This window comes from Lissotriton helveticus, chromosome 3_2, assembly GCF_964261635.1.
Source record: "Lissotriton helveticus chromosome 3_2, aLisHel1.1, whole genome shotgun sequence".
NCBI classification, from domain to species: Eukaryota; Metazoa; Chordata; class Amphibia; order Caudata; family Salamandridae; genus Lissotriton; species Lissotriton helveticus.
The window spans coordinates 213,074,263-213,100,788 of record NC_136062.1 but is presented as its reverse complement, the minus strand read 5'-3'; the positions used below and the strand labels follow the sequence as shown (position 1 = coordinate 213,100,788).

Here is a 26,526-nt window from a genome sequence, read left to right as displayed (position 1 = left end):
TGTTGAGTTTTACAATGTATTTTAGTTTAGCACGCTCTAGTTGCAGCAGTATTAGTGCTGAGTTTTACAAGGTACTTTAGTTGAGCTCGAAAATTATTGCAGCAGGGTCAGTCTTGAGTTTAACAAAGCATTTTAGTTGGGCTCTCTCTAGTTGCAGTTGTACCGGAGTTTGGTGCCAGTAAATCCAGAAGCAGAGATATAGTTTTCCTGTATGATTTCAGCTTAATTCTAAATATATATTACATTACTAGGTATAATTTCTATTCATCGGACTGTCAATCACACTCACTTCTCCATCCAGCCGGAGTAGCCCGTGCAGGGAAGAGCGTTGGGTCTCGACAGACGACAATGAGAGAAACTTAAATAAATAACTAATTTTTTCTCGTCGTCTGTTGAGTCCCCTCCCACCCCCACCCTCACCCCACCCCATCGCTCTTACCTGCATGGGTCACTCCTGAAAACCAGTCGGTATTTGATGGGTTGCACCTGCAGATCTTTATGAAGTGTAAACCATAACATTGTATGTGTACAAAGAGAGGAGAGGAGGGCTGTTACTACTTAAAGGTAAGCAGAAGGTCCAGCTACAGCGATGCCCAAAAGGTCAACATTAGTACAAAATGTGCTGAGCTGTTCCTGGAGAGGGGTGAACCAGAGTATGCGTCAAGAGATGCGGAGGATGTTGTTAGGGTAAGGAAGAATTAACTCTGGGCATCCATTTTGTTGGATTTAATGCCCTCACACACCCTTGCAGGTGTCATGCTTCATCATTTGGGCCTGCTCCTCGTTGGGTCGGCGGTGCAATACCCAACGGGCAACACCTAAAAGAGGGCCTCTTTGGCAGAGATCTTTTTCCAACAGCCGTATAGATGAAGTGGGGGTGTGGGGCTTGGTAAGTTAGTAGACGTCAGTGATTAAAATAAAGCTAGGGGTACCAAGGAATGATTTATTCAGGCGGTCCGCTGCTTTAGTTAAAAAGAGATTCTAGAAGGTGAAACTGGAATATTATGCTTCCAGAGATCCTTCAGAAAGTGCTACTGTCCGGTCAACATGTTTCTCGCTGGTGTATATTAACAAGCGATTCTTTAGGACCAATGGAACTAACTAGCTGGTATCTAAAGAGTAACTATATTACCCTTCTTCCTCAAATTGCCTGTGTTATGCTGTCATTACCTAAAAAGTGTCCACCCGGATCCAGCGGCGAGGGGTAGGCGCTAGCAACGCAGCTCAGGCACTCCCAACCTTGCGGTGGAAAATCTACCTGAAGCTCTACCCGCTGGATACTGTTGTTATCTGACCGTTACACTTTTTAGGTAATGACAGCATAACACAGGCAATTCGAGGAAGAAGGGTAATATAGGGAAACAGCCTGTTCAACCCTTTCTTCTCCTGTTTTGAATGGTTTTTATTCACACTAGTGTATACACAATATACATTAGTGACTTAGGGGCTCATTAGGATGGAGGATTTTCCGCATCCTCCGGGCCGGCGGAAGCCACCGCCGGCCCGGCGGATGCGGAAAATCCTCTGCGGACCCACCAAAGACCCACCGCCAAATTAGGATGGCTGGTGGGTCCTGGTTTCAGTCCGCCGCTTTTCCGCCGCGGTTGGCTTACAACCGTGGCGGAAAAGCTGTAACATGGCTGGTGGTGTCTATCAGACACCGCCAGCCATATTAGGATGGTGTAAAATGTTTGCTTTTCCGCAGCGGCTTTTCTGCCGTGGAAAAGCATACGGACCTTCACTTCGGGGGCCCGTTGCGGGCCCCCTGGGTGAAGGGGGGTGGGGGGTGCACATGGGGGGTACCTATGGTACCCCCCTGCATTTGCGTGCACAAAGGAGCAGGCACCGCGCGGTGCCTGCCGCTTTGTGCACGCAAATGCGGTGCATGCATTTTTAACATTGCGGCGGGTGCAGCTTGAAGCTGCACCCGCCGCAATGTTAAAGATAGAGGATGTGACCGCCACCCTGGCGGTCACATCCTAATTGCACTAGAGGGACCGACGTGGCCCCTGCGGACGGTCCCTCCTCCTCTACGGTGGCGGACGGACGCAAGTCCGTCCGCCATCCTAATGAGCCCCCTAGTGTAGACAGTTACTCTTTAGATACTAGCTAATTAGTTCCATTGGTCCTGAAGAATCGCTTGTTAATATACGCCAGCGATAAACATGTTGACCGGACAGTAGCACTTTCTGAAGGATCTCTAGAAGCATAATATTCCAGTTTCACCTTCTAGAATCTCTTTTTAACTAAAGCAGCGGACCGCCTGAATAAATCATTCCTTGGTACCCTTAGTTTTATATCTTTGTATCAGAGACTAAAAGGATATGTCCACTTTCTATCACATACACTTTGCCATAAGGCAAAGAAATAAATAGCACAAAGCAGAGAGACATATGCATTTTATGAGATGTCAGTCATGTCAAAAACTTTATTACATGGCACGGGGACAATACCCATGCTAGAACAGAAAGCCATTTCACAGCTGTGTGCAGAGTTGATTGGCCGGGTGGCCCTAAAGCATATTCTATTAAAGCAGATAGTGTAAACCCTCTTCCTCACCCCAGACCCAATGCCCTAACTCTCTTCTCACCTCAGAGCAGATCAGCCGAAGGATGAGACTCACGCTTGGTGCAGTGTCAGATGCATTCATGAAGTATGTGCCCTACGGATCAAGAAACAACACATTATGAGAGTTTGTAAGAATACACGGATCAAATAATCAGACAGAAGGAGCCAAGTACTGGGGAAGTGGGTGGTTCTCCCCAGTCCATCCATATCATGTGGTGACAGAAGATATGGGGCACCGTTTCTTATGATCACATTAGATGTATAATGTAGGAAACATTATCACAGCCCATTCAATAAATTAATTAGATAATACATTTACCAGAGAATGCATTTCATGTTTTAACATACTCATTTTAAATAGAACTATAGTCACTTGATCAATTATTAATAATGATCACTATGCTGTAAACTATGCTAGAATGTGGGGGAAGGGTCGGTCATTACTAAAATAATCTAATCAGGGAGACATCAAGTCGTCCGAAAAGAGGGAAAAAGAGTACACCATATGCATCAAAGAGTAAGATTCAAGGTTATGTAGGAGAAGGTGCGCGTCTTCAGGTTTATTAGAATGCTTGGTCTGCGCTGCCACTTACAACTGAGGTACAGATCTGTTTGTCTAAGAAGAAGAGAAAGTACTTCTTCAGCTGAGGAGCAGACATCTTGGTTGGTGAATGAGGTTTAGAAAGACAAATGTCTGCTTTAGTTGAGGGTAGCGATTCTCTTTAGCAATCCCACACAGCGCCAGCTATAGGGCAGTGCGACTGGTGCAGCCACACTGGGCGCTGGACCCGGATGAGGGGCGTGCTGTGTTTAGCAATAATGTAGGATTTAAAAATACCTTCAGGAGAGTTCCTTGTACGTCCAGTTTTCAGTCACCATTAAAAATGTCAAGATAACTGTTGTGATGGACGTTCCAGCTAGAGAGAGGAATCAGAGTTCTGCCTAGGGGAAGTTTCGCCATAAAGTAGCACACAGGATCAATATGCCTGCTGCAAAGAAAACGTACCATGTAGATCACAGATCTGTGTTTTATGTGGATAGCAGAGTGGATCCTGCTTGTGGCACAGAGATCCTTTTATCGCCGCAGTTCATAAGATACAACCCTAATACAGAGCAGTGACTGTTACGAACTGTCATCAAAGAGCTGCATGCTAACTGCATTAAATAGGTTAAGATCTTCTGTTTATTTCCCCCAGTCTTTTATTATCTATTCCTAATGTTGCTGAAAAGTGTTTGTTTGGGTAGATACACATTCTCATTAGTAAAGCCAGCCTTTACCAGTGCTTTAAATCAAATTAAATGCATGTGAGAGAAGGGCTGTGGAGAGATGAGGGGCACTCTTGCCTGGTAGTCGTGAGGGAATCCGAGGAGGTGGTCATAGAGGGCGTAAAAAATGATTGTCTCCCCGGGCACCAATGGCTACAAAGCCGGCCATGATCTCACAGTTAGTGAGGGGAGTTGCCCTCAGAGATTCTTGATTTAGCACACGGTGTAGATCTATCTCCTGTTGGGATTTCACAAAGTTATTCAGAGGAACAGAATGCAGAGTAAGAGGGCCTGCAAGGTAGCCCCACCCCTTATCATCTCCGAATCAGATTCTTACCTGGACGGGAAGCTGTTCAACTTGGATCCCGTGCTGGCCGTTCTCCGACAGAAGCTTCTGATACACAGGTGGGGTCAAGGGCACCATTGAGAATCCCAGGGGTCTGTCCAGATACCAGGAGGACCGATCTGTCACAAGCGCAGCAAAAGCAAATCAAACATTATCACAGGGAACATGAGAGAGAAATTGTGGAATGTAATGCTGGGAGAAGGGGTGGATGACGAATGGATGGGTGGCAAGTAAGTATAGGAGAAAGGATGACAATCAGGGGAGTGAGAGAAGGACAGATGGGAAACAAGCATTTGCAATGCAATAGGTCTCGCATTAAGAAAGTTTGAGCTATTCGTATTGTAAATGACAATTTTTTTATTTACGTGTTGGTTTTAAAAATAGCAAAATTAATAGCGTTGTCATTTACAATGTCAATAGTTTTGACTTTCGCAAATGTGACACCTATAGCATTTATAATGCAATATGTGTTGTATTTACGTGACTTAGATGTATTGATATTACAAATAACAATGGCATTTAATTTTTCTTAAATAATGAATACTTTTAAAAAAGTTATTGTAATTTATAATGGCAATAGCTTAAACTTTTGCAAATAACTTTTGTGAAGATTATGTTCAGTGTAATTTATTGTGACGAAAATCCAAGAACAGAACTGAAATATTAACATCTTTTTGTGACATTTGTAATGAAGCTTGAAACATTGAGAGAACATATTTGAACCAGTTGTTATTGAATGGTTGTACAGATTGATGCTGTGGTGGCGCTGAGTGATGTTGTGGTGGCGACAAGTGAGGCTGTGGCGTTCAGTGATGCAGTAGTAGCGCGTAGTGATGTTGTGGTGAGTAATGCTGTGGTGGTGCTGAGTGATGCTGCGGTGATGCGATAGATAGGCAGAGTGAGGGCGATAGATAGAGTGAGGGCGATAGATAGATAGAGTGAGGGCGATAGATAGATAGAGGGAGGGCGATAGATAGAGTGAGGGCGATAGATAGAGAGATAGATAGATAGATAGATAGATAGATAGATAGATAGATAGATAGATAGATAGATAGATAGATAGAGTGAGGGCGATAGATAGATAGATAGATAGATAGATAGATAGATAGATAGATAGATAGATAGATAGATAGATAGATAGATAGAGTGAGGGCGATAGATAGATAGATAGATAGATAGATAGATAGATAGATAGATAGATAGATAGATAGATAGATAGATAGATAGAGAGATAGATAGAGTGAGGGCGATAGACAGATAGATAGAGTGAGGGCGATCAATAGATAGATAGATAGTTAGAGTGATGGCGATAGATAGAGTGAGTGCAATAGTTAGACAGAAAGATTGAGGGTGATAGATAGATAGACAGATAGATAGAGTGAGGGCGATAGAGTGAGGGTGATAGATAGATATATAGATAGATAGATAGATAGATAGATAGATAGATAGATAGATAGATAGATAGAGTGAGGGCGATAGATAGATAGATAGATAGATAGATAGATAGATAAATAGATAGATAGATAGATAGATAGATAGATAGATAGATAGATAGATAGATAGATAGATAGATAGATAGATAGATAGATAGATAGATAGAGTGAGGGCGATAGATAGATAGATAGATAGATAGATAGATAGATAGATAGATAGATAGATAGATAGATAGATAGATAGATAGATAGAGTGAGGGCGATAGACAGATAGATAGAGTGAGGGCGATCAATAGATAGATAGATAGTTAGAGTGATGGCGATAGATAGAGTGAGTGCAATAGTTAGACAGAAAGATTGAGGGTGATAGATAGATAGACAGATAGATAGAGTGAGGGCGATAGAGTGAGGGTGATAGATAGATAGATAGATCGATAGATAGATAGATAGATAGATAGATAGATAGATAGATAGATAGATAGATAGATAGATAGATAGATAGATAGATAGATAGATAGATAGAGTGAGAGCAATAGATAGATAGAGTGAGGGTGATAGATAGATGGAGTGAGAGTGATAGATAGAGAGATAGATAGATAGATAGATAGATAGATAGATAGATAGATAGATAGATAGATAGATAGATAGATAGATAGACAGAGTGAGGACAATAGATAGACAGATAGCTAGAGTGAGGGCGATAGATAAATAGAGTGATGGCGATAGAGAGAGAGATAGATAAGAGTGAGGGCGATAGATAGATAGATAGAGTGAGGGCGACAGATAGATAGATAGATAGATAGATAGATAGATAGATAGATAGATAGATAGATAGATAGATTGATAGATAGAGTGAGGGCAATAGATAGATAGAGTGAGGGCGATAGATAGATAGAGTGAGGGCGATAGATAGAGTGAGGGATATAGATAGATAGATAGATAGATAGAGTGAGGGCGATAGATAGATAGATAGAGTGAGGGCGATAGATAGATAGATAGATAGATAGATAGATAGATAGATAGATAGATAGATAGATAGATAGATAGATAGATAGATAGATAGATAGATAGATAGATAGATAGAGTGGCGGCAATAGATAGATAGAGTGAGGGCGATAGATAGAGTGAGGGTAATAGATAGAGTGATGGTGATAGATAGAGAGAGGGCGATAGATAGAGTGAGGGCGATAGATAGATAGAGAGATAGAGAGAGGGAGATAGATAGATAGATAGATAGATAGATAGATAGATAGATAGATAGATAGTTCAAGTTCAAGTTCAAGTTTATTTGTTTACTTAATTAAAATCTTACAAAAAAGTACACTTTAAAATATCTTCAACAATAAAAAAGTTTAAGAGCATCAAGCAAATAATTTTATTAGTCTTCTAAAAAGCGGAACTCGAAATAAAAGGCAATCATAGATATAAAATTTGCAAAAGCGGAATTCATTAATAGATCGTTCGAGCTTAGGCACGCCATTAGTGCTTGTCTACAAGTTCTTACACCTCGAGCATTGAATAACCGCCTGAGGATTACTTTCCTTTCTGCTTCTATTGCAGGACACAAACATAAAAGATGCAACAGATCTTCTTGTCCCCCTTTACACAACCTACATATCATATTGCCTTCAGTTAACTTCCACGGTGGAAGATAACACAAACCTGGCCAAAGACGAAAGCGCACTCTAATAAATGTTCGTTTACTTTGGACAGACCAAGGAGTTTCTAGGTAGTTTTGGACTTGTTTTTTCTTAGAGTCGTTTACCAATTGGCCAAGAGTGTTTTGTTTTTACCAGTAGTTCTTTGTCTTTTAGCAGCGATAGATGAATAACCAGTTTATTAATTGTTTTTTTTAAACTTTCCTGGGTGATAGTATTTTCCCAAATTGGTGTTAATCCAAGTTCTTCTTTTGCTTTGTTTAAGTATGCCCAGGCTTGAAGTTTCCTATTGTCTCTTACTTCTTTCCATAATATTTGACACAATTGATTGACCTGGTCGTTTTTTACACGGTTCCACACTTTTAAAATTTGGCCTTGCCGGGCATAAAGCTGATTATTTATCCCAAACTCCAGCCTTATTTGTGCCTGTGAGGCATTACACGGTAGGTTGAAAAGTATTTTGTATGTTTTTGCCACTGCATTGTTAATTAGCTCCGCATCCTTCCCGTTTAGGACTTCGGCATCGTATGTTAAAGTTGGTAATAGTTTGGCCGATATGATTTTTAATAAAGGACCGTATGACAAGGCGGTTAATTTCTTTTGTATGGTTCTAAATGCGGCAACCAAGCTATTTGCTTTCCTGGTGATATCTTTCCTTTGGGGGAGAAAACTTCCACTCTCGTTGAATAGGACACCAAGATACCGATAGCTATCAACTTGTTCTAGTTGGGTTTGTCCCAGCATCCATTTATTTTTTTGTCTTCTGCTCCTTGTGACAACCATTATTTTTGTTTTTGCCTCATTTATTACCATTTGGTTATCCGTTGCATACCTAAGTGATCGATCAATCAGTCTTTGCAGTCCTACTTTTGTGTGACTCATCAACACCACGTCGTCTGCATATAGCAAATTCGACATTTGTTTTCCCGCTAGCCTTGGTGGATGTGAGTTAACTTCGTTCGATGATTCGGTGAGGTCGGCTATGAATATGTTAAAAAGTAATGGTGCAAGGACACAACCCTGCTTGAGGCCGTGTGTCACCGGTATTTTATTAGATAATGATCGGCCGTCACCGACCCGCACCCTGACCCAGGTTTCAGAGTATAGTAGTTTGATAAGGTTCAGTAATGAGCTCGGGATACCATAATCTACAAGTTTTCTCCATAGTAGGGTCCTATTAACAAGATCGAAGGCCGATCTAAAATCGACGAAACAAAAATAGAGGGACTGTTTAGCTAAAAGTGCTTTATCCGTTAAAACTGATAGGATTAAAATGTTAGTAGAGGTTCCTAAGCCTTTAATGAACCCGGTTTGATTTGGGGGTAATATTAGCTTTTCTTTGACCCAATCTGAGAGAGTTAATAATAAGAGACCCGCAAATAGCTTAGCGTCCGTATCTTGGAGAGTGATCAAACGATAGTTCTCAGGTAGTTGCCAATTACCCTTTTTGTAAACTGGTGATATTAGTGATCCTCTCCAGGATTCCGGTATGTGCCCTGTTTGGATAACTACGTTAAATACCTTTGTCAAATAGGTAGCCCACAGGTCAGGGTCCTCTTTATAGACTGCAAATCGTATACCGTTTGGTCCCGGTGCTCCATCCTTTTGTCTCTTTATTAAATTGGCTACCTCGCTCTCTGAGAAGTTTTTCACCAGATCAATGTCATGTTCCCGCTCAGTGATCCCTGTATGATTGACATCCTGAGAGCGGAGATCTTCTTCAACATATAAGGTCTTTTTGAGGAATTCTACCCAGTCCTCCTCTGTTATTGACAACGCTATCACATGTTTATTAGGTCTGTTTATGGCATTAATTATTTTCCAAAATTCTCTGGAATTTGCTTGGTTACTTGTGTGATAGATTTTTGCCCACAAGACCTGCTGTGTTTTGTTTTTTTCAGACCACAATAATTTCCTCAAATTACTGTTCGCACTTCTAAGTTGCTATCTAATTTCCTCGTTACCCGGTAACCTAGTTAGCTGTTTCCTCAGTATGTTGCGAGTCCGCCTTACTTTTTTAATGGTATATGGAAGATTAATATTAGTATCTATATTTATTTTCCCCCTCAGTTGGGATTTCCTACAAGTTGGAGTACCTTCATCCAATTCGACTACCTTCTGGGTGAACTGTTTCCAATGTATAAGTATAGACTGGCTCGGATGTTCATTAAAGCATTCTTTTACCAATTTTTGGGCTTTTTTTTCGACCACATATTTTTTATCCGGTTTCCAAATGAGTTTCCTATGGTTAATTGTACAGATCTGACCTTGTGTAGTAAAATAGTTTTGGTTTTTGGCAGTTCGAAATAAATTTCCAATATTTGCTGGCTGTGGTCACTCTCAATAACTTTTTTTAGACTATAGGAACCAATTTTATCAAAAATGTCTATCGACAGTAATGTGAAGTCTATTCTTGATTTTGATTCATGATTGTGAAATGACCAGCCAGCGGGCTGATCGGTTGGGAACCTGCCATTTAGTGCTCGGAGACCCATTGCTTCCAAATCCATCAGTAGGTTTTTTCCGATTGGATTTTGTTTGGTATTTATGCTGAGATCTAGAACTTGTTCGGGGATCGACCATTCGTAATTTTGAGAGTGGATAAAATCGTCCCGTGTCATTTGAATCAGCAAGTTTATATTAAAGTCCCCTGTAGCTAGAATATTAACGGACGGGTCAAGTATTATTTGTTCCAGTAGAAATGTTACTATTGCGACACTTATGTTCTTGCGAGATAACTGGTTTGGTGGGATATATATGTTAAGTATTATTAACGTGTTCCTGTTTTTTTTTTTGCTCACCGGTTACAAATGTTATCTTAACTGATTGTATGTTTGCGTTATTTGTGTCCAGCTGTTCATTCTTAATTTGCAAGTCAGTCCCAATGAATATTGCCAGACCCTCACAAGGACGTCCAAATTTGGAATATCTGATGGCTGGTACGTAGTATCCTTTATAACTTTGTAGAAAGAAAGCGTCCGTTCCCCATGTCTCCTGTAAACATATGATTTGGTAGTGAGTAGACAAGGAATCTACTTCCGCATTTTTAATTTTTTTTCCTAATCCATTAATGTTGCAGAAACATATAGAAACCGGGCGTCGAGGGTACCCCCTATCCTCAAAATGTTTCCGTTTATTTTCTTGTCAGTGGTCGTGTAGTGCATTCCTTATCCAGTTTTCGTTTATTCGCTTAGATTCTAGAATTTTTAGTTCTTCCGCACTCTCTTCTTTTGCCTCGTGTGTACTACCCTGGTTTTTTTTTAATATGCAGTATACCGGATTCTCCTTTGGTTCTTTAGGAGCTTTTCTTAGGAGTTCTTCCTTTTTCAACGTCATCGGGTAAGGTTTGGGGAGAGGTTGACTAATTTTTATCCCCCAATTTTGAAAAACTTCTTGCTCTAGCATGATTTGATCCACTAAACAGACTGTGTTTAACGTTAAGACTGTGAGCGGTTGAGTGCCCTCCAGATTTTGTACAAAGCCCACAGATTCAATGTCTTTTGTTGTTACTTTTTCTAATGAAGGTATTGATTTCATTAGTTAAAGGATTTTACCTCTATTCAGGATGTCATTGTTGCCTCTAGAGTCGTATAGTGGCGTCAGTATTATTTGTGACAACATCTTCGAGAGTAGTGAGTCTGTGTTATTTTCAGTTTCTTTTTGATGGGTTTTACAGATAATTAGTTTGCCTTGCCCCGTCTTTGTAATAGTTAGTTCTTCATTGTTACGTTGGTAGTCTCCAATGACCGTCATTTTATTTGTTCGTTGTAAGTTAGTCATGATCGCACCTGGCTGTTTTTGAATAGGGACTATGTTTTTATTTTGTTGCAGGGAGTTTGTAGGTTCGTTCAGTGAGTTATTTTTTTCTTGACAAATTGTTCTCTGTATCGTTAAATCTAAATGATTTTTTTCCCCGTTTAGCAGTGTGGTAGACTCTACTTCAGAAAACCCAGTCTTTGTTTCATTCGGGTTACTTTGTATATCACTTAGCTGGCCCCATGAAATACATCCATTTCCTTTTTGAGAGTGTGTTACTTTACAATCCAGAGCCTTTTTTTGCCCCTTTTGATGCGGTTTTTTATTTTCCTTATTATATCTTTGCGCCAGCTGTTTTTGGTCCATAACGTCTTCTACTTTAGTTTTGTAGAGTACATGTGACTTATTATCCATATCGTTTTTTGATGATTTGTTAAAGATGTCATAATATTTTTTGTTCTTTTCCACTTTTTTGGACTGGGTCACCTCTGCCTCACTTTTTTCTAACTCTATTTCTTCTTGTGACAATTCTTCCAGTTTCATTTCTAGCGTTTTCTTTGAGGGGGGATATATTTTTACCATGTTATCCTTTTTTACCTTATTTCTGACTTTACAAAGTTTTTTTCTTTGTCTCTTTGAAGTTTTATATCCTTGGCTATTATCCTTTTCTTATCTGTTTCAGTAATTATTTTCCCGTGAGTTTCTTGTGCGATAGTTGGTGATAATTCAGTTTCCCCATTCTGACCTGTTGTATTTTCCGTTTGTTTTGGTTGAATGATTTCCACCAGCTCCCATTGCTTTTTTACTGGAGTATTAATATATTCATAATTTGACTGCTGAGCTTGACATATTTCATCTTTTTTATTGTTATATTTTTTGTGAACTAGGTCTTTCACATCCTCTAATATGGTGTTTACTACTTCAGGGATCGTGGAAAGTTTATTTATAATTGGTTCACAAGTGCATTCGAATTTATTAGTTTCTGCGTGTTTTTGGGCTTTAGTTATTAAGCGGTTTAGTTCTGTCAGTTTTCGTTCTATTCCGGTGACCGCATTAGCCATTACTCCCAGTATTTCAATTTGAGTGTCCATTTTATTTGACTGATATGTCAGTGCTTCTAGTGTTAAAGTGGAAGTTTGGTAGAAGATGTCCCATGTAGCTCCTGGGTCAATGTTAGTTGATTCTTGCAATTTCCTCTTTTTCGTTATGTCCACTTTGACCTCTAATGGGAAAGGAATTGGCATTTCCCGTTCTTTGTTTATGGTATTATTCGCGAGTTTTTTTAATGATGTACATTCTGCTACATGTGATTTCGTAGTGTCACTGTCATTATAACTTACTTCTTGCAATTTCCTCTTTTTTGTTGTGTCATCTTTAACTTCTAATGATAATAGCTTCACTGGTTCAATAGATTGTTGTTGCAGAAGGTTGATTTGTGCTGACTCTTCAATCCCTCTTTTGCCCTTATTTGTTACCTCTGCATTTTTTAACTGCAGTGGGGTGTGATGTGCTTGATCCCTTCTTAGGTCAAAGTTTTCGCATAAAGAGACCTTCTGGTGCATTTCGTTTATTGGATTTTTTTCCTCAGGTGAATCGGCTGGTTTTACTATGTCAATGTTTTTTTCCTTGAGGGTGAGGATGTTTAGCGGTTCAATTGGGGTTTGTAATTGGTTTTTGGATGTGTCAGATTCCATTGGCATTAATACCCCGGTCGGGTCAGCTAAAAAGTCGAATTTCTGCGGTATTTTAGTTGATCTTTCAAACATCCGAGCAATTGGTGAGATTAAGGTAAGGTTTGGTTTGATCCGTTTGCCTGTACTTTTATGTTTTGGACCTTAGGAGCTTTGTTCTTCCGCACCTTCTTTGTCTGGGGGCCTGTTGATCTTTCCTTCCCAGAACGCATCCACAGTTGCCTCGGTATTAGAATACTCACCTGGATTGCAGAGGCGTTGTTATCGCAGCGCGGGCTTCCGCGCTCACACCTTCTTGCAAACTGTGTGTAACCTGCTGCCTCCGGAGTTCTCAGGATTCGGACTCGATCTCACACACGGGCAGATCAGTCACTGGGTGTGCTCCCAATCTCGGATGATACATAGAGAAACTATAGCGGCTGAACGTGTAGTGTTCACACGCTCAACCTTCTGCCTAAAGCCCTGACCCTCACGCTCACCCTAACCCTCCCAAGCTTGTCTTCCCGTTGGTAAAGGACAGCTGCCGTCAGGGAGAGAGCGGGGGCGGGAGGGAGGAGTTGGTCAAAATAACTGTTGTAGTGAAAAGATCTCTCTTGAATTGAAGGGAGCAGGAATTGTGACCCTCCTCATAGGTAGCTCATAGGTTGCTCTTGAAGCGCCGGTCTGCGGACTCCGCTGTTACTATTGCTGTTGCTGCCGCGCCCGCCGGGCACCAGCCCCCTCTCTCACTGCTCTGAGGGGAGGATGTAAAGGGGCTAGCACTGTCAGGCACCTCTGGCACCTCTGTTACTTCTGCCACCACCACCGCACCTCCTGCTGCTCCTGCCTTCTCCCGTCCTGCTTGCGTGTAGCTAGTGGGTGTAGCTAGTGGGGCCAAGTGCGGATGGCGGCGGCAGGTAGGCAGGAAGGCGGACGGGCTGGCAGGCAGGTGGGACAGACAAGAATGCTTTAGAGTCCCCCCCTGACCCGACCCCAGGTGGCCGAAAGGCTCTGGTTCCTCCTGCGGAGCTGAGCACACTACCGGTCGGCTCACACCAAACCGTCTCCACGGCTCCTCGCTCCTGATGCAAAACTTTGGCCCAGCTCTCATTCTCCCGGACACACGGCGCAGCTGCAGCACCCGTCAGCCACACACAGACTCGCTCAGTTCTAAACTCTCTGCCTGCACGGCCCGCGGCCCCCACCGAGGCACCGGTGGCACCGGGACAGGTTCGCAGGTTACGGGTTGCGGGTTGCGGGTTCAGTCCCCCCGAGATCCCGATATACCTGATTTCACAGGTCCGGGCTGCTGCTGCCGTTCCACGGTTCTCTGTGGGTCCGGGCTGCCGCAGTTCTCCGCAGCGATTCTCTGCTACTCTACTCTGCTGGCTCACTGCAATGCTCTGTGCAAAATCTAGATAGAGTGAGGGCGATAGATAGTGTGATGTATTCCTATAGGTTCTGAATCGATCCCCCTATTCCTGACCCTATTCTGGTTAAACAAACCAACAAGTTAACTAACAGTCGGCCCATGAGGCAGAAAACCCCCATGATGCAGATACCGTTATCTGACGCAGTCACACTACGGCACAGGAACGTGTTATCTGATTAGGTCATAACGCTTGCGATCTAATTAGACAAGCGATATTCCTCCAGCCCCTGATAAGGCATACGGAGTTCTCATAACAAATCAAACCTATGACAACCTGGGCACAACCCTGCGGCCATTGTTTTGATTTCACCGAGAACTTCAGCAAAAGAATGTGCTAACGAGCAAGTCGTATGACATCCTTATTGACGTATCTATGTCCATCCTTACGTCAATCTCGGCACCTTAAAGGTATAAATATTACCGATATTGCCCTATGCAAACACACGCGGTGGTGACGAGACGGAGCAGCCATACTTGCCGAAGCCCAGAGCAGAGCAGACCCCGCTGGCGCAGCCCCGCCTTCCTGACGCGCTGAGAGAAGCTGCTTTCTCCTGCCGAGAAATCCAGCACCGGCGTTTCTGGGTAGCCCTCGCAGGCAGCCTGGAATATCGAGACCAGAGACGAGAGATACCATCCCTCATTCAACCTAGATTCCAGGTACAGAACTGAATAACCCCTCACAGAGAATTCTTTAGTTATTCACTTGGCAAAAACAAACTTAACTTAAACTGTAACTTTCTATTCCCGCCCACGTATTAGGCTTAGGTCAGGTACACGGGGTAGGCGTATTTAGAAACACCAGTTGAGTACGTTTAGTCAAATGTATATGTGTATGTAATATATTTTATTCATTTTAAAACATCATATGGCTTAGAAACCATATCAATGTTTTTACAGTATTATTTTATACTTCTGCTTCTAATGTATGCACTTTACTTAGCTATAAGTATTGCAATAATATCGATCCATTTCTCTTGTATGAGAAAAGAGACTGATCAATAAATAACACCTTTTTATTGAACACGCCCGTCTCTTCCTTTTCTCTACAATCTGATGAGACTAAGAATGCACGTACTGACTGAGTAAAATAAATTGCCTTTTGTTCACACGACTCTCGAGATATACTCTTGATTAGGGGAGAGCAAAGTTGTCATGTTCTATGGTTGTCAGAAACTAAATCCCTTCTTGTCTAATCAGGGAAGTTAAGTCCTTCCTGAACATTCGAGAAAGTTTCTAGTGAACTCTGAGCTAGCTGGCAAACCCAAAACTTTAAGTCTAGTATCGACAGTAGTAGACCTAGTTAACGTCTGGTCTAGGCCTTTACTGCTGTAGGTATTATTCCAATGCGCAGAGCCTATTGGGATGATAGGAACTACACTACATGGTGCCCAACGCGTTTGGAAAGGGCGATAAAACTAACGTAAGACATTTAGAGTAACTCAGTCGTGCTTTCTCACTCAGACCCCTTTTCCCATAATACTCCAAAGATGTCTGGAGTGGGTGAAAGGTTATATCCGCCAGACCTCGCAGGAGGGAACTCCTATGTATGGTTCTTGGTATAGTCAACGTTGAAGGATACACTGTTCCAAAATATTGTGCATCTAATCTTTGTTTCCATAAGAAACCTGATCTGCAAACAAAAGAAATAACCATCCTGTCAGTAAAATGGTAGACAGTGATGAAGAAAGAGAGGCAGTTAGATTAGCAACTGAACTCGCAGCAGCTGATGCTACCATACAGGAAGCAGACCCGAATATAATACTCATTCCGGTCATCAAAAGGAAATCTATAACCATAAAACTTATAGAAAATGGACTGACACCTAGAGGTGGTACAGTCATATTCGTAATTGAGGCACACGAATATCGGCAGACAGAGGTATACTATTCATGGATAAATTTTCCAGCAGCAAATCCTGTAACAAAGTACTTCCACTATTACAAAATAGAGGAACCTCCTGAAACGTACACTCCTTTCGAGGAGGTGGAAGTACCACTCAAATTTCAAGAGCATTTGCTCTTATTTGATGGCGCCCTAAAACATAATAATCACATCACCAGGCTCGGTCCTTTAGGTAGACCAGGAGCAACGTGGCCGGTCCTAGCCGGATACACACCACATCCAGACATCGACGGGATGTCTGCAGCTAACCTGTTAACACAGCTAAAACAATTAATAAAAATACATAGACAATTAGTCCAGTATGTGATGCGGACTTCAACAATTCAGCCAGCGATTAAACTCCCACAGCTGACCCCTCACCAGGGGAACACAAATAAAATTACACCACAGAACATCCAGTCCTGCCTAGGTAAAGTACAGGCTAAACGGGAACAAATACCATTCTGGCTAGCGCAGAAAATCACCCAAATAGAGGCGGTGTTTCCAGACACTACCCCGCTAGAAAAGCACAGGATTCTGACTATCTGTCTTCCAATGGGAATCGCACCACACATTGAGGACTGTGACACTTGTGGTACAGTCTTTGCTTCCATCTACACAAAAACGCACGGTGTTCCATCTATTTCGGTAATACCAGATGTGCTAAAACAAATTCAAGATGAATATGGTCCAGAACCCGCTTGAACTCTTGGTATGAAATTACTGAAAGACTTCAAGCAGGTCTCGGCTATATTATTAGCCAACATAAAAGGTGAAGCAGCAAACGTGGCGATCCGCCAGAGGTTAAAAGAGACAGATATAGCAGACCAACCAGCTGAAATTGCCAGAATCATAGAAAAATCCTATGAGGAACTAGGTAGAGATAGTTTAGGTGGAATACCAGTAAAACCGCAACTAATTGAAAGTCCTGAAAAAATATTTTTTAATAATTCTACATCACCAAAAAAGAACTGGGATGGAAACAAACAATCCAATCCTAAAGAAAAGAAATTCCAGTCCCGAGGAAGGTCTCCTAGGCAAAGAGAAAAATCTCCGAACCAAAGACACAGGTCACCTCAGAGTGACCCCTCTGGGAAAAGATATAACCTTAGAAATAGGGATAATATTAAAAAACCTGATAGATATCAAGACATTGATACACGTCCCTCTCAATCTTTTCAGACTTCCTCGCAGAAATCGGAAAGAAGAGGACGATCAGAACAAAGAGAAGAGCACGCCAAGTCCAAAGACAAGGAACCTGCTCAGCTAAAAAAGAAATTACAATTTCCAAAAAAGAAGGTAGCCAGTATCAAGGTAGTTAACAATGCCGAGAATACGGAGGACACAACTGAAAAACGGAGAATGGGCTCAGACAATGCTAGACAGCGCAGCAGAAGTGAGCATAGCTCGCAAAGTCCTTATGAATCATCTGGAGACAGTGGACACGAATGAATATCTTCAAGTGGAAACTGCGGACACCAGAGTTAGCAAACCTCACAAAATATACGAAATAACATTGCGTATAGAGGGGGATAAGACTAGAAAAATAAGGGGACTATTTTGGGATAATCTCTCCAAGGGCTATGATATCCTTCTAGCTGAAAAAGACTGGCCACCAGAGTTTGTCAGGGAGTGCCCTCATGGCGAAGAAATAATTATGCCGGCGTTCTCAAATCAAATTCCAATTCATAAAAAATACACACTTGCTAGAAAGTGGGCAGTGGCTCTAGCTCCTGCTTTATATAAAAATCACGTGGGATGGGATGAGGACTCTCCTCCTCACAAAATCCAGTTAAAATCACAACCAACTGCACAAAGGCAGTACCCAATTAAGCAAGAAGCTAAAAAACAGGTAAATGAAATACTAGATCAGCTAGAATACCAGGGGGTGATTGAAACTTGCACCTCACAAATGAACAACCCTTTGTTTCCGGTCTCCAAACCAGACAATTCATACCGTCTAGTTTTGGATTACCGACACCTTAACACATGTTGCAAAACTTTTGCAGTGCAAAACTCACATAGTGCTGCACTAATGAATAACATAGTGCGCAAAAAATACAAAACAACATTAGACATTTCTAATGGATTCTTTTGTCAAAACATAGCACCAGAGAGCAGATATTTAACTGCATTCTCAATAAATGGCACTCAAAAACAATTCTGTCGGTTAGCCCAGGGGTACAAGAACAGCCCGGGGGTATTCTCAGCGAGAGTAACAGAATTACTACAACTATATGATGATGAAGCATTATCTTATGTCGATGACATATACTTAACAGATGATGACTTGGAGACTCACTTGAAAAGAGTGAACACCATAATACTTGGGTTCGCAGCAGAGGGTTACAAATTCAACTTTAAAAAATCCAGAATTGCCCATCTGACAGTCCTGTTCTTAGGATATGAATTATCAAGTATAGCCTGGCTGACAATTTTCTAGAATATTGTGCCATACTCCAAGCACCTAGAGGAATTAAAAAATCTAGAATATGAAAGAACATTCCCTCTGCCAGCCGACATTCTGCCTTTACGACATTACGCCTGTGTAATTTATACAGACGGACATGCTCAACCCCCCGTTTGGGGAGAACAGGCATACAACCCCACATGTGGGATTACAAAAGAAGTGTGGCGCGGAGGTAAACTAAAACCTCTATTAACAAAAACACACTCAGTAGAAACTAATTCAGAACAACAGACTGAAATAATGGCATTGAAAATGGCGCTAGATAATGCGGATCGCGAATTCCCGACACTTATAGTGTCAGATTCCTATTACTGCGTCAAATCATATAACAAGGATTTGCAGACATGGATTCAAAACGGTTACAAAGATGACACAGATGCAACAATAAAGCAGAAAATGCTTTGGGAACAAATAGCTCTTTTACAAAAAGAGCTACCAAAGACTCACGTGACACACTCACTGAGTCATCAGCTTGATGGCTTTCACGTTGCAGGGAATTCATTGGCTGAGACAGCCACAGCGGCAGCCACTAAATCGGCTCCCGTAGTTCGAAAAAAGCGTACATTAAGATACATTGACGGTGAAACAGTACTGGCGGTGAAAACGTCATCAAAAGGCGACTGCTCAGCGTTACCGATCAACTATCCACTCAATTATACATACATAATCGATGCAAACTCCATCCCTTTTGCTCGAATCCCTGGAGTGGGGGATAGAGTGATTCCAAACATGGACAGGAGAAACTTGTTAATCGCAGACGCACATATGGGCGAGGGTCTCAGACACCTAAAACTAAAAGATTCTCTGGAAGAATTACAATCACGGTACTGGTGGCCAGGCATGAGCCTGCATCACACCATGTTTGTAAAAAACTGCCCAAACTGCAACAGAGATCGCAGTGGGGAGAGAAACAGTTTAATACCTCGTCGTTTTACTCAAGAAAAAATCACGAGTATAAAGGAAGGCTTGCGATTAACATATACAGGCTAGTTTCCACTTATAATGTAGATCACCAGCACTCGGCTGACGTCTGGACTGTTATACAAAGATTTGCGAGTCTAAATGGCATATACGCTAAGAGCATGCTACGTTTGACCATTGTTTTCACTCTAGCCCTCCAGCCTGAGGGGAAACATGAACAAATGAGAATAGCCCAGCGGGAATCTTCTCACTTCCTTCCTGAGGGATACGGGATGGTGTAAAGAAAAAACCAAGGCATAAAGCAATCTATAACGGAAAGGATATTAGGTTCGGGAGCTGGGTGGGTCAAACATCTAATAAGTGTCCAACGTAGTCTAAATAACTTGCCAAGAAATTCTCTGAAGGGATTCAGTGCGTACGAATTATTATTTGGAACTAGGATGTTGATCTCTGACATTGATAGTCAGACTTCAGTGGTGAAAGAAAAAAGCTTTGATATCAAAGACCGTTTGGCTATTTTGCAGGACTTAAACAAAACAAGAAAAGACCTGAGCAACATAAAATTGAAACAACAGCCAACAACCACTGAAGAACCACCACCTGTCCCAGCAAGACCTGTCTGGATTCCAAAAGTCGGGGATCTAGTCAGGGAAAAGATCGCGGTAAAGAAGGAATTTGGGCCTTCTTACAGAAAAGCAGTTCCTGTCTTGTCTGTCAACGGGACAAGATCAGTTGTACTACCGCCACTTGCTGGAAAAAAGGAGAACCGAGTTGTATCCATCGACCTGGTAAAACCACAACATGTGGCCGATAACAAACAGTAGGCCAAGTGGACTCCCAATAAGTAGCAGAACACCAAGGTTTGCTACCAGTACAGAGGTCCTAACGAAGAGGCTCATCACATTCGAAACGCCTACAGAAGAACAACAAGGACTATGCAACAATGCAATAGAACTCAGACCTCTGAAAACCCAAATAAAAACATTTAGCAGAGACACACCAATCTATAATGAAGTACCAAGTGAAAATGCAAGAAACAGAAATCCTGAACCAATTGGAACAATTGACAGAACTGCATCCGGCTACTTCATAAACTTCGATGATTCCTCTGAAGGCTTCAGTGAATCAAAGACACAGACATCATCAAAAACCTTTAAAGATAAAGCTAAAGAACTTTTGAAACAACTGAAAGAAACATATCTGATTTCTCCATGGATCGAATTTTGGGTGGGTTTTGGTGCATTTATCCTCATACTTTGGCTCATCATGATACTAACTTTGGGACGCTTCATTGAGGGAAAATATGCAAAAATGGACACAGCAAGTCAGAAAATCAACTTGATCCTCAAACCACACACATCTTCACACATCGAGAAAAGAGAGCTTTCTTCAGTCAACTTCACAGCCAATCCGATACCTGGTGGGGTAACCTGGGACAACACTGACTATGAAATTTATGGTCCGGTCGAAATCCTGAAATATCCACACCAAATTAAGATCTCATTGAGTGACTTTGCAAAACCAAGCTCATTTGCTGATGATTGGGACTTCGAAAGCATTAATAATATGATGTCTGACTTAGTAATGTCTGCTAAATTTACCAAACATGATTATTTGCAGGGTTCTACAAATTATGATAGTATGTACTGTTATAACCACTATGGTAACCATTTTTTACATAGATCTGCACAACCTAGAAATGTTTTAAATTATAATCAATGGGAACATTGTGCAACCCCTCCAAAAGGAAGCTCAAGGACCTTCTATGACAAATATTCATACTTTTCAGGTTTTAACACAAGTAATGCTGAAGCATTCTATTTTAAATTGTCAAACAAGACAGGGACAAAGACCATGATAACCAACACAAAATTGATATATTCAGACTCATTCTTTGAAAAAATGAATACTTTTGGTTTTGATTATTGGGACAAGAATGTTGAATTGAAAAGTGTTTGGGGTACAAAAGAATGGCAAGTGCAGGGCATAGAATCTATGTTTAGAGCCTGCATGATCCCAGAACAAATGATATTTTTAAATGACACTGTTCAACAAACCACCTGTCTTGGCCTAGCCAAAATCAAAGACTTAAATAAACCGTCTATTCCAAAGCCAACAATGTTCAGCAATAGCTCTACAGATGAAGAGAAAGACGTAAATTATGTATTAAACCAAAACAGAACACATCCTGATTGGAAACAGTGGTTGATCTGGCCCACAGATACAAATAACTCTCAAGATAGATTCCTGAACAAAACACAGGGGTTCAAAATGACCAGGCCAGACCCTAGATATCCCCAAAGACATCACCCAGGGATAATAACCACCTACAGTGTGGGCAAATTATGCCTTCAATGGCTACAAACTTCCACACTGGCAGAAATTAAACAACACCTAACTTTACTTACTGATGGTGCTGACTTGCGTGATTTCATTATGGGACCGCGCAAACAGCGTCAAAAACGTTTCATAGCAGCCTCTGTATATGCAGCATACAATGAGGCCTGGAAGGTTACTCAAATTGAAACAGCAGAGAGAATACGGGAAATTGACCGTATTAATTTGGAAAAATCACTTTCTGTAGTGGACAATGGGTTAATGACTCTGTCCTCCAGAATTTTTTCTTTGGACAGCATTGTGTCTTCAGCAATCGACATATTGTCGCAAGACTTACTGTTATTACAACACGGTCAGTCCCAATTGCGCTCTATTGTACAGCTTGGCTGGACGTTACAAAATCTGCGTTCAGGCTATGTGCCTTGGCGTTTAATCAACACAACGTCACTATTCCAAATCTTTAACCTTACTGATAGACAAATCAGTATGGCACAAAAGGGTGCTGATTATACAATCTTGAGCATTGAAAAACTCGAAAGATTACCAGTGACAATGTCAGAACGACCTGTCAGTGAATGGATAATACATGGGATAATAAATATTCCAATCTCAACCTTCAGGTTTCAATACTGCCAAAAATATATACAGGCTGGCATGTACGAGAAATTGGGAAAGGGGTACATTAAAACATCATGGAACCTGCCCTATTCACATGCATGTGTCAGTAATAAAGGACAGAAAGTGTTTCTTAGTGGCAATAATTGTGCGATGTCACTAAGCGGCACGCTTCTGTGTAACGGAATTAGTTTGCATGGAGCCTGTGAAGGGAATTCATACAACCTTTCATGTCACCAGCAAGGCGCACCTGCAACAGAAATAGAACCATTCTTTCAAAGACTCTATAATGGGAGTTACATTCTAATTGTAGACCGCAGATGTTGTAGTCTTATGCCCGGGACTCCTTATCTAGTCACTACGACTGCGAAGGTCAAGTGCTGTGGACGCTCATTGTTCCCCAGCTCCTTTCCAGACAGGGAGGCAAGGGCATGGCCCAATTTGAAAATTACTTCTATTCGAATAGATACTTTAAGCAGAATGAAAACAGTGCTTCTTCAGACGCCTACAAGGCTCACGTCATCAAAAGAAACGTATGATCTACAAGTCGCAAGGACGACTGCAGAGATACATTCATTGTTATCAACTAATTCCCCCATACATTTCGCAGAAATACTAAACGAAATCTTAAATATTTCTGATACCAATGGGGTCTCAAAGGTATTTAAGACAGTATTTTCGATGGCATTAACACCATTCAAAGCCATACTGGGTATTTTTCCAGATTTCGTCCATTCGATTTTTGACGGACTTCCCCTGATCTTGGGACTAATTGCAGGAATCCTATTCTTGGTCCTTATTTTTCGGTATGGCAACCCATGTCACAGACAAAACTCTTGCGACAAGGGAAGAAACAATCCTAGCCATTGGATACCGGGACCGGATATCAAAAATCCTAGGACTCTCCCGGCTTAGAGACCTAAACATGACTTGGTTTCTATCATTTCGACCAATGTGGCAAAGATGTGTTTTACCTGTATTAAGGTGTCTGCAATGCGGAGAAGAATGCGTGTTAGACACCTGTCTGACGCTACAATCGGATGCGCCAATGGATGCAGAAACATTGTTGAGCCCGATCAAGGTTCATGCTTTGTGCTGCCCTCAAAGGCTACCAATCCTGATGACGGCATTCGTGGAAGCTTCACCACTACGATTGATGGGTAGTGAAGTTCAAGATGAAAGCAGCATCGATCAGGTACGACCTTCTGTCAGCAATGCAAATCAGAATGTCAATGGAAACAATCATGCGCACGAATGCATGATTACACCTATTTCCGAGTTAGTGGAACTTTCCCAGGAAGCTGTTGACAGTTTTTTCGAAAGCCTAAATGATATGATGTTCTCACCAGAGCAGAAATAGAGACTTTTGAACAAGCTCGCACACGGCGTTCCCTGAATTCGGCCTTCAACTTTAAAAATAAAGTCACATGAACAATTTTTCCTCCAGTTCACGGACAGCAATTTTTCAGCAGCCCCAAAATATTTTTTCATATTTTTCGGGACACTATCTTCTGCTTAAAGTAAGAACTATTCTTAAAGAACTAAGGTTTCTAAATTTTAGATAGCTTATAGACATTAGCTGCCCGCTGGTATGTTCATAAATATTTTATTCTGTGATGGAATGGTCTCGAACTTTTTTCTGTATTTAGAGCCATTTCATGTGTAAATTCTCATATACCAAATAAGCAATAATGTATACATATGCGTGATTACCTTAGCGTTATTATACAGCTTGAGTGCATACAATACATATGATTGCAACTTTTCCGTATATTTGAAAATTTCAAAATGCATTTATGTATTTTGGGGTGGTAAGGTATACACAATACTCTATAGTATGTTGTACTATGTTTTACTATGCATAGATTAGTAAATATGACCATAGTTAGCGTGGAGTGGGTGTGATGTATTCCTATAGGTTCTGAATCGATCCCCCTATTCCTGACCCTATTCTGGTTAAACAAACCAACAAGTTAACTAACAGTCGGCCCATGAGGCAGAAAACCCCCATGATGCAGATACCGTTATCTGACGCAGTCACACTACGGCACAGGAACGTGTTATCTGATTAGGTCATAACGCTTGCGATCTAATTAGACAAGCGATATTCCTCCAGCCCCTGATAAGGCATACGGAGTTCTCATAACAAATCAAACCTATGACAACCTGGGCAAAACCCTGCGGCCATTGTTTTGATTTCACCGAGAACTTCAGCAAAAGAATGTGCTAACGAGCAAGTCGTATGACATCCTTATTGACGTATCTATGTCCATCCTTACGTCAATCTCGGCACCTTAAAGGTATAAATATTACCGATATTGCCCTATGCAAACACACGCGGTGGTGACGAGACGGAGCAGCCATACTTGCCGAAGCCCAGAGCAGAGCAGACCCCGCTGGCGCAGCCCCGCCTTCCTGACACGCTGAGAGAAGCTGCTTTTTCCTGCCGAGAAATCCAGCACCGGCGTATCTGGGTAGCCCTCGCAGGCAGCCTGGAATATCGAGACCAGAGACGAGAGATACCATCCCTCATTCAACCTAGATTCCAGGTACAGAACTGAATAACCCCTCACAGAGAATTCTTTAGTTATTCACTTGGCAAAAACAAACTTAACTTAAACTGTAACTTTCTATTCCCGCCCACGTATTAGGCTTAGGTCAGGTACACGGGGTAGGCGTATTTAGAAACACCAGTTGAGTACGTTTAGTCAAATGTATATGTGTATGTAATATATTTTATTCATTTTAAAACATCATATGGCTTAGAAACCATATCAATGTTTTTACAGTATTATTTTATACTTCTGCTTCTAATGTATGCACTTTACTTAGCTATAAGTATTGCAATAATATCGATCCATTTCTCTTGTATGAGAAAAGAGACTGATCAATAAATAACACCTTTTTATTGAACACGCCCGTCTCTTCCTTTTCTCTACAATCTGATGAGACTAAGAATGCACGTACTGACTGAGTAAAATAAATTGCCTTTTGTTCACACGACTCTCGAGATATACTCTTGATTAGGGGAGAGCAAAGTTGTCATGTTCTATGGTTGTCAGAAACTAAATCCCTTCTTGTCTAATCAGGGAAGTTAAGTCCTTCCTGAACATTCGAGAAAGTTTCTAGTGAACTCTGAGCTAGCTGGCAAACCCAAAACTTTAAGTCTAGTATCGACAGTAGTAGACCTAGTTAACGCCTGGTCTAGGCCTTTACTGCTGTAGGTATTATTCCAATGCGCAGAGCCTATTGGGATGATAGGAACTACACTAGAATAGATAGAGTGAGGGTGATAGATAGAGTGAGGGTGATAGATAGATAGAGTGAGGGTGATAGATAGATAGAGTGAGGGTGATAGATAGATAGAGTGAGGGCGATAGATAGATAGATAGATAGATAGATAGATAGATAGATAGATAGATAGATAGATAGATAGATAGATAGATAGATAGATAGATAGATAGATAGATAGAGTGAGGGCGATAGATTGATAGATAGAGTGAGGGTGATAGCTAGATAGATAGATAGATAGATAGATAGATAGATAGATAGATAGATAGATAGATAGATAGATAGATAGATAGATAGATAGATAGATAGATAGATAGATAGATAGATGGCGATAGATAGATAGACAGACAGATAGAGTGAGGGAGATAGATAGATAGATAGATAGATAGATAGATAGATAGATAGATAGATAGATAGATAGATAGATAGATAGATAGATAGATAGATAGATAGATAGATAGATAGATAGATAGATAGATAGATAGAGTGATGGCGATAGATAGATAGATTGAGGGTGATAGATAGATAGAGAGATAGAGTGAGGGAGATAGGTAGATAGATAGATAGATAGATAGATAGATAGATAGATAGATAGATAGATAGATAGATAGATAGATAGATAGATAGATAGATAGATAGATAGATAGATAGATAGATAGATAGATAGATAGAGTGAGGGCGATAGATAGAGTGAGGGCGATAGATAGATAGAGAAATATACAGCCTTGTAAACCACCTAGAATGCAGAGTAGAGTTACTAGGTTTAGGTTTAAGATAATATAACGAAAAAAAAATGGAAGTTCTTAGCGTACATATCTGTTAATACTGTAATACATTTGGATTTATTATGGAGAAGGATTCAAGTTGACCGAGTTGAGCACT

At 41.2% G+C, this 26,526-nt stretch overlaps 1 protein-coding gene across 1 annotated transcript in view; it reads right to left on the bottom strand.

Annotated features, from left to right (window-relative positions):
• Positions 1-26,526, bottom strand: part of CCDC33 (coiled-coil domain containing 33) — a 1,331,950-nt gene that overhangs the window by 612,413 nt on the left and 693,011 nt on the right. Inside the window, exons 10-11 of the mRNA XM_078684539.1 lie at positions 4,172-4,299; positions 2,591-2,662 (exon numbers count right to left, since the gene is read on the bottom strand). Of these exons, the coding sequence (XP_078540665.1) occupies positions 2,591-2,662; positions 4,172-4,299 (200 nt within the window). The remainder of the gene's footprint in view (positions 1-2,590; positions 2,663-4,171; positions 4,300-26,526) is intronic.